The sequence below is a fragment of the Nannobrachium achirus genome, assembly GCF_963921795.1.
Source record: "Nannobrachium achirus genome assembly, chromosome: 12".
NCBI classification, from domain to species: domain Eukaryota; kingdom Metazoa; phylum Chordata; class Actinopteri; order Myctophiformes; family Myctophidae; genus Nannobrachium; species Nannobrachium achirus.
The window spans coordinates 55916181-55925916 of NC_137832.1; the positions used below are offsets into that span (position 1 = coordinate 55916181).

Here is a 9736-nt window from a genome sequence, read left to right on the forward strand (position 1 = left end):
GAGCACTGATTGCTAGAATTGGTTAAAACTCAGCTGTACAACTACGTTTCCCTCAGCTCATCACTGTGTCTTCTTTAAATTGAGCTGGCTCGCATCTGGCGTCGCCAAGTATGATGTCAGTTCTAGCCAAATATGGAGGTCCACACAGCTCCATAGGGACATGGGTGTCAGTATTTGATACAGTGGGAAAACCCTTGGACTATGTGACATAGACACATAGTCATGTATTGGAGCGGGTAGTGGCAGTCAAAAAATGAATAATTAGTTGGTCTACAGACAGCATGTGCAATAAATTTGCCACCAGTAGTCTGCAAGATTATCTCTGTACGAACGGACACACATACGGGGCAAAAACATGATGGATGCTTTTACAGGTCCATTTAGTTTCATGTCATAGGAATTCTTAACTCTACACCTTGGTTCCACTTGTCCAGAAACCAGCCCTTGACATTGTTCTGTTTATAAAAGATTTGTCCAAATGTCTTCCACTGCCAGAATTCGGGAAACGTTTTGTTATTGTGTTATTAGTTTTATTTCACATTTTTGACATTTATAAAGAATATCAAAACACTGCAACGTACTGTAGTGCCGAAGTGCCCAGGACATAGTGCTTCCGGTCTGGGTTGGGTTGGTTATTTCTAGATTCTCCATTGATTCCCATTCTAAAGCTTGCGGGAAAACACCCATTTCACTCTTTCACCCTCCTGCCTGTCCGTTCCCTAGGAAATCATGCTAATTACTTGTGCCAGCAGAGTCCATTCATGGTCACAAGTTTGTAGCTTGTAGCTCGGGGCCACTTGGACACATGAACCTGCACATTAAAAGTTAAAGAGGTGGTGCCATAGTTTTGTACTTTTTCTGTTTTGTGTCTATGGAGTTAATGTTACTCTAATAGACCATCGGGTGTGGTTATAATGTTCAAATTTGCCTTCCCTGTGTATTTTTAGTTTCTTCCTGAACGCTGAAAGCCACTGAGTCAAAAGGCCCAGTCGAAAAACACAGAGTTAATGACATTGTAAACTCATCCCCTCCCCTTTTACCATACGCCCAACACTGTGGGTGTGGCTAACTTCAGCTTGGTCAACCCGACAACCAGGCATACTTAATGAACTGGTGGGTATTGCTTCCGGGCGATGCTCACCTTGATGTTGACGTCGTCCACGGTGCTCCCGTTCAGCTTGTCCACGGCCTGGTCAGCAGACTCCATCTTCTCGAAGGTGACGAACGCACAGTTGCGCACATTGTCCACCCGCAAGTCGATGATGATGCCGTGGGGAGAGAAGACCAAGCGCAGGCTGTCCTCCGCAAGGCCGCCGTACACGTACACTGTGTTTCCCTTGCGCGCGTCTCTCCGCTCCGGGTGCGAGTCTGACCGCCTGAGCTCTCCGTCTCTGACTCTTTCTCTGCCCCGATTGTAGTGGTAGTGGTCCCTGTCTCGGCTGTAGGGGTCCCTGTCTCGAAAGCGGTGGTCCCTGCGGTGGTCCCTGTCTCGAAAGCGGTGGTCCCTGTCTCGAATGCGGTGGTCCCTGTCTCGAATGGGGTGGTCCGGGTCACGACTGCAGTGGTCCCTGTCTCGGCTGCAGTACCCGTAGTGGTCCGTGACTTGACTACGGTGATACCTGTCTCGGTGGTCCCTGTCTCGACTGTGGTGGTCCCTGTCTCGACCGCGGTGGTCCCTGTCTCGACTGCGGTCTCGAATGGGGTGGATGGGGTGGTCCCTGTCTTGAATGGGGTGGTCCCTGTCTCGACTGCGGTCTCGAATGGGGTGGATGGGGTGGTCCCTGTCTTGCATGGGGTGAATGGGGTGGACCCCGTCTTGAATGGGGTGGTCCTCGTCTTGAATGGGGTGAATGGGGTGGTCCTCGTCTTGAATGGGGTGAAAAGGGTGGTCCCCGTTTTGAATGGGGTGGTCCCCGTCTTGAATGGGGTGAATGGGGTGGTCCCCGTTTTGAATGGGGTGGTCCCCGTCTAGAATGGGGCGGTCCCTGTCTTGAATGGGGCGGTCCCCGTCTTGGTCGTCCCCAACTCTACCTTGGAGATCCCCGTCTTGACTGCGGGGGTCCCTGTCTCGGTGGTCCCCGTCTTGACTTCCGTGGTCCTTGTCTTGACTGCAGTGGCCCATGTCTCGGCTGCAGTCCCTCTCTCGATCTCGGTCCCGATCGCTCTCCTGGTCCCTCTCCCTTCCTGGGTCATGGTCTCTTTCCCATTCCACCTCTCGGTCACATTCCCTATGGCGCTGGTCTCCGATCGGGTTGTGGCCGGACTGCATGCCCCTCCCATCCTGCTCCTCATCCTGTGGCCGCTCATGGCCTGGGCTGACGAAGCTCTCGTACAGGGGTTCTCCGTTGTTGCCAGACTCCACTTGACCTTCACTTGTAGGGTTACGCCTTTGGAACAGTAGTGAAGTTGCAACAGAGCCTTTCTCTGGGTCCTTGAGTTTGATGGACTGCCGAGAACGCTTAAAGCCTGAGCTTTTGTACTTGATGGCACTAATGGCCCCCGACTGGAAGAGTTTCTTTGCCTGCTCCGTCGCCTTTGCCGTGTCAACCACCTGCTGGTCAGACGAGGTCCTTCTCGACCCACTCTGGTTGGTCTGGCTGCTGGAACTCTGCTTCTTTAAGGACATGAGGCTTTTCTTCTTCTTTTTGAGTTTAGTGTATTTCTTCAGTAGGGCCTCCTCTTCCTCCGTCAAGGCGTTTGGGAAAGCGGCAATGACGGCGACCTCTCCGACAGACACAGATGCTTGCTGCTGCTGTTGCTGCTGCTGCTTCTTCTTCTCTCCTCTAGGTTTCTTCTCTGTTTTCTTTTCTGTCATGATGACCTGCGAAGCCATGATATACCCAGCGACACATGGATGGAGCCTACCTGAAGCTGGGTGTCTCCTTTAAACCAAGCTGCGTCAAACACGCATCACCAAACATGACGTCATCAAACATGACGTCATGACGTTCCAAACAAGCTCCTGGGTAATTCAACAAAAATGAAACCATTACCGGAAAGGCTTAATATTGCTCATTCATGTAGGTGAATCTTTTTTATTTTATTTGTTTTATTATACTATATATCATACCACTGAATTGGCCCAAAAAAGTTACTAATCACTTTTTGAGCGGTGCCAACCGCTCCTACGTCTGGCTTTGTGTTTCCCTATGTCCCTACGTCTGTGTCCCTATGTTTGTAGTACGAGACTAACGTCACACAAGACTGATGTTCATAGACGCAGAAAACCTTTACCAAGGACAGAATGGCCCGTACTAGGAGATATGCATGTGTGTCGTGTTTGACTTCGCACAGGTGCGATTTTTTCAGAAGTCAATTTGACTTATTAACCAATTAGCACTGTATAGTTTGTTGACATCAAATGAATGAAAAAAAAAAAAAGAAAACGCTCACAACGTGTCACATCGTGACACAATTGAGAGCTTGTAGATCTGCCAGTTTCTCTTTTTTGGCATAACTCAGGGCTGTTGAACACCCTTTACATTTGAGTGTTGGTTAAAATAATATTGAACCAATGAAAAAAGCCCTTCGGTCAAAACCTCCTAACTCTACTTGAGCTCATGCCTGACGGCAGAGATATGACAAAAATCCCAAACCGCTTCGGGATCAGCACACAACGGTCTGGTTCCGAAAATCCCAAATTAGTTTGGGATTGGCACAGTGTTAAGAATCAAAAAGTCGTTCAAAAATGTTAGATACTCATGACAACGTGTTGTCGTGGTTATCTAACACACTCCCCATGCCACTGACCTGTCAGAAATGTTGGCGTTGTAGGTTTTAGAAACAAAATGTTGGATAAGGATGTTTCTGAACCAAAAGTATATTTAATATCAACATTTCTAGATGCATGTATTGCAAATCGCATTTACTTTGTTTTTGTCGGGCAGAAACCAACTTTTTGTGTTCTTTCGTTAATTAACGCCATACTTGATCACACTACAGTGTCACGGAAAAGGCATCAAAGCTGGAAACACGGCACGAAGCAGCAAGTTTTGACCTTGTAGATCTGATACTTTGGCTGTTTTTGAATTTGAATCCTGAGAAGTAACAGTTTTGGACATTATGAGGTTTCCACCCGACATAGACGATATACTGGTGTCATTTACTGTCTCTTGCATACCTTTATTATGTAGTTGCGACCGTCAGGTCACAAGTTACTATGAAAAGCTCCACCGGCTGTCTGTCTGTCACGTCACGTCACGTCACGTCACGTCACGCCACGTCACACTTTTGGCCCTACTCTTATCTCTGGCACCATTGCCCCTATCCATGCCAAACTTTGCACACACTCCTTGGCTGGCAAACCACAACCTCTGCCCCTGGCTTCCCACATTCCCCTCTTCTAGCGCCAACATGAGGTTGCTTTTTGCCAACTCTCGGCACCGTTGCCCCTATCCATGCCAAACTTTGCACACGCATTCCTTGGCTGGCAAACCACAACCTCCGCCCCTGATTTCTCACATCCCGCTCTTCTAGCGCCACAAGGTTGCATGTGACCTACCGGTCGCTTATCTCCCGATTAGGGAGTCTTACTGGTGTTGTCCTAGTGTGTACTGTTTTGCCTAGTGACTGTTACCTGTCTTGTCTCACCTCCCTGTGATTAGTTATGTTCGCCAACTGTGTTCCTTGTGTTCTTTGCCAGATCTTAGATGTTGTAATGGTGTTCAGTCCTTGTCATGTTCACCTAGTGTTCTACGTCGTATTCACCTGCATTCATTCCTGTGGTCCTGTGTTTTTGAGAATAAATCACCTTGCATACTACCTGCTCTGCTTCTTGACTGACTGTTCTGCAATTGGGTCCAACATCTCCAGAGTCGCACTGTGACACCTGGATTTGGGAGAACATACTACAAAATATTTCATGTGGGGGGTGTTGTTATTTATATCGGATCACACTTGTGATGTCACCAAGAACGCTGCTCCTCATTGGCTAAAGGCCCTGCCTTTGTACTGTCGGTCGTTTTCTAGGAGAATAAACTTGGTCTATAAAGATTTGAGAGAACATACTGGCCTCGCCTTTCAGCCAGCCCAAAGATTTCATGTGGGTGTTGTTGTTTTCAGGTTGCACTTGTTGGTGGTGTTCCTCATTGGCTAAGGGCCCTGCCTTTGTACTGTCGGTCATTTTCTTGAGGAGGATAACCTTGACCTATAAAGTTTTGGTATAACATACTGGTATCGCCTTTCAGCGAGCCCACAATTAAACCCCCACTGACTCAGAGTGCACAAATGGAACACTCTCACAGTTATGGGGGTCCGGGAACTGATGCACACGGTCTGAGAAAAGGTTTGAGAATCATCACTGATGTAGATAGCAGGCACCGGTGTCCACGCCCGCTAGCAAGCCTTCATCTGCTAGTGTTGTTATTGGTCCCGAGTTCACGCCCCTCATCGGGTAAACTGTTACCTTTCAGAATTCAAATAAAAGATTTGCAAAAGTAGCCAATCAGCAAGCTCAAAGCGCAGCAGCAAAACAACGTGTTTGCCTTTTTTGATGCTTTTATGTGACGCTGAAGTAGTATGATCAACTTGGGCGATAATTTACGAAAAAACACAAAAAGATAGAATATGGAAATAAGGAGGTTTCTGCCCGACAATAGCGAAATGGTCCTAATGCGAATCAAAGTGGGGGTCCTTGAAGAAAAGGGTTTGGTAAGAAGGTTAAGCATCACTGTGTTAGTAAAGGTCATTGAGTTTGAGGTTGCTGTTCCGATTCCTCCGTGTCTGTTTCTGCCTCAGTGTCCAGCTGGGATTCATCGTCGTCCCCCTGGAGCTGCTGCGGGGTGGCAGCCGGCCGCAGGGTCAGACCTCCGTCCTGGGCCGTGTTGTAGGAGCCACAGCTGACGCATTTCAAGCCCAGCACATGGAAGGGCACCGTGCCGCGGGCCTGGCAGTCGTTGCACATGACCCCGACGGTGGCGCCCTGGTACTCGGTGGGCATGGGCGACTGGGCGATCTCTTCGTCCAACTCCCTCCATTGGTCTTGCAGGTCCAAGGCGCTGTGCATGCACAGAGGGCAGCGGTACCCACCGGACGCAAACATGTTGCTGCGGCACGTGCTGTGCAGGAGGTGGCCGCACGGGAGGACATTTCCTGCGATCCGGGACGAGTGGATGTCCTCCAGGCACACGGAGCAGTTCTGTCTCGACGCGTTCTCGACGCACTTGTGGCCGCCGCGTAAATTCACTGGCAGACACAGGTTGCACTTGTCGCAGTGGAAGAAATTCTCCCTCGGGCCGATCCTGCATATCCCGCAGGGCTCACAGTGGTACTGTTGCCTGTCTTTGTCGAACAGGTGGCAGATGTCACAGTAGTACTCCCCGAACTGTACCTGACACTGCCGGCAAGTCTGCTGTGCCTGCTGCAGCGTGTGACACTCCTCGCACTGGACCTCTGTGACCCGGAAGCGGTCCATTTTGTGGTTCTCCTCCGCGTCATGGCACTGTCTACAGACGTACAGCTTATCACAGCAAGGCGCTTTTAATGAACACTTGCGGTCATAGTGGTCACATCCGGCAGCGGACGCCATTTCCTGTGAATCACCACAATGCCTTGCGGTTTGCATCTTTTAACAGCGCTGCCTCCAATGATGTCATAAAATAGGACATCACTCCCCCCCCAAATATGGAGTTCCACACGCCGCCATACTGGCGTGGGACCCCAGTTCTGAAATGGATGGGATTCTGGGAATGTATTTATGTATGTACCTGTAGGTGACACCTACAGCAAATGAGGGACGAGCATTCCTGGTGATGATGTCAGCAGAGTTTGGTATAAGAGCAGCGCACCTTGTGGCGCGCCCTGCTTGCGCACAAGTAGGCCATGTGGCCTGCTTGAGCGTGAGGCGCAAGTTGGCACCTCGACAAAGTGCAGTTCTGATTGTTTGCTAAAATAAGTGCTAACTTAAATAATTCTGATAGTAATCGTCGCTGCATTTTGTTCTGTAACAGGGGTCCGGGTCACTCACAGCTCTTCAGTAAACGGAAAATACATTTTCAGGTTGTGATGTCGGTTTGATGAAACTAAACCTACTTGGGGACGGGGGACCATGCAATTCCGAATGGAATGATACAAGAGCGCCATAGCATTGATTGACTGCTCACTGCTCCTATAGTGATTATAGGATGGGCAAATGCAGAGAACCAATTTCATATATACAGTGACAAAGAACACCTCAAGGAGTGGGGACTAAATTATTATATTGAGCGGTGCTCCTGGAAAGAGCTAAGCTCCAACATCTGGCTTTGTCTGGGCTCTGAGGCGTGGCCAACTGTGCCAAGAGATGTAGGTACCTATTTTTAAACTTATAATACAAGAGGTTCACCGATTATAAAATCTGAAAGATGTGTTGTTGTTGTTGTAGAACCTTCATACTGTATTAAGCTCTATTGAAAGCTCTTCTGCTGGTTTGAGTTATGGACGATAAAACTACACTGATATCAGAGGTCAAAAGATCAACACGATTCAAGGGCTGAGTATTGTGCTTTCAGTAGGCTTGCTGTGTAGGCTTAGTCCAGTGGTTTTCAACCTTTTTAATTCCAAGGACCAGCAGTTTGATATGCATTAGGCCTCAGACCCCCATTTGATATGATTATTTTTGAGCGGTGTTAGCCGCTCCAACACGTGACTTAGTGTGTATGTCCATGTGTATGTACGTCTATCCATATATCCCTTTTCTGATTGGACGATAATGATGAATGAATGGGAATGATGAGCTGAATGGGAATGATGAGCTATGTATGCGACATCATGTGGGTCTATACATCGTCATCCTACATCATCATCATACGTGCGCTGGTACAGGGGCTGCACCGCGACTCAGCGTGTCACGCATGCCTTGATGTGTTACAAATGTTTGTATATATGTTTTGAATACATGACTGCTGTGTCGTAAGACAAATTTCAGTGTGAACTGACAATAAAGTACTATATCATACAGTACTTAGCGTGCTGAAGAAAGACCCTTTGTTCTAGTGTGAAGTGAGCACTGGTGTGATTTTTATTTTATTGAACGGTGCAAATTGCTCCTACGTCTTGCTTTGTGTGTAGGTCCCTTTATATGCCCGTAGTATAGACTAACATCACACAAGACTAACGTCATAGAAAGTACACAGAAACCGACATCACCAGAGCTGATGTCGCGGACAGAATGGCCCATACAAGGAGATTATGTGTCATGTTGTGATTGATACCATATTCACGGTTTCTTTTTTTTTTGCACAGTAAAAGTGTACATTTAACTCTGAACAACTGGAACAAAATGTGATCAAGATGGTTACATTTGGGGCCCTGGCTAGGTTCAAGATTTGTAAAATCTTTAAACATTTTGCTTTGAATATATATTTTTAAAGCATTTTAAAACATTTGTAACTCAAATCTTTCTTTCTCAGGGTCCCTAGAACAGAATACAAATACATATAATTTAAGTCTTAACGCAGCACAGATGCATTCCAGGTCTTAAGGGGTTAAACTCCATACTCCATAGGAGTCTTATAGATAGCCTACATCATAGATGACTGTCTGTTATCAGACACTTGTTTCTGTGTGAGACATGTGGAACGGGAGGCCAGTGCCGCAGTGTCCTTGAGACACTAAACCACTGCACCGATGGCCAGGTTGGTGCCTTGCATGGTACCTTCTGCCGTCGGTGTGTGTGACCCATTTATCATTTATGCAACGTCAACATGAATTGAAAACAATGGAATGTTACATGTGACAATTGGCAAACAAATGTCATATCTAGATTAGGGAGAAAAGAACCAGACTGCAGGTCTAGGTGCCAACTTGCGCCTTGTGCACTCGTGGCCAAATATGGCCTACTTGTGTGTCAGCAGAGCGTGCAAGTACTGCGATCGGTGATGAGTGCTGTCTTAATGTATTTGGGTGGGCAAGTTGGCACTCTGTCGAAGGGCCAACTTGCGCCTTGTTATTTATATCAATCAGGTCGCACTTGTTGGTAGTGACGTCACCAAGAATGCTGCTCCCTCACTGGCTAAAAGCCCTGCCTTTGTACTGTCGGACGGAAACAGACGGCCGGAAACATATAGCACTGAGCGCAGTATCTTGCTGGCTCAAGTAAATAAGGAAAAAAAAGAGAGGCTGATGTTGATTTCCCAGAAGCAGTGTTATTCTGCTTCCGTGCTCTGAGAAAAGACAAATTGTTTGAACCCATTTGTCGCTTTCTCAGCGGCGGGGGATGAAGCCAGCAAAAAACAGAGCGGCACAGTTGAGAGAAGTTAAACTTTCCGTGAGACAATAAAGACGAACAGTGTTAGATTGGGGTTCCAGTATAGTTTAATTATCTTATCATCATTTGATATATACCCAGTTTGATATGCATTAGGCCACTGCCCCCTATTTGATGCAATTTTTTCATCTATGGGACCCCAATCTACACTGTAATATCCTCAGTGTTAACGTAACGTTGAGTGTACCCCACACCAGACGCTGGGAACCAGTGGTTTGTATTTCTCCTCCCTACCTGCCGAGTTCTGTCGCAGAGTACAGCCACTGGTTTGTGACACTCAGTGCGGCTGAGCTCTCACTGGATCACAACTGGCTTATTTATGAAGGTGTCACTCACAAGGGGGAAGATAGAGAGGAAAGGACATTCAAATCTCACGGCTGGTCCAGATTTGATGTCATTGGCGCCGGAAGGGCGTCAGGTCTCCATGCAACTGGGGAAATGAAAGGAAACGTCTTGGAGAGGGTACGGAGAAGGGGTGGGCGGGTGGATGCT

General features: G+C 47.7%; 1 protein-coding gene across 1 annotated transcript; it reads right to left on the reverse strand.

Annotated features, from left to right (window-relative positions):
- Window positions 1-5683: 5683 nt before the first annotated feature.
- Window positions 5684-6526, reverse strand: LOC308295735 (RING finger and CHY zinc finger domain-containing protein 1-like; the record flags this gene model as incomplete). The annotated part of the gene is made up of 1 exon (XM_080738782.1): window positions 5684-6526. The coding sequence occupies one exon, from the start codon at window positions 6524-6526 to the stop codon at window positions 5684-5686; it is 843 nt and encodes a 280-aa protein (XP_080594908.1).
- Between the last annotated feature and the right edge of the window lie 3210 nt (window positions 6527-9736).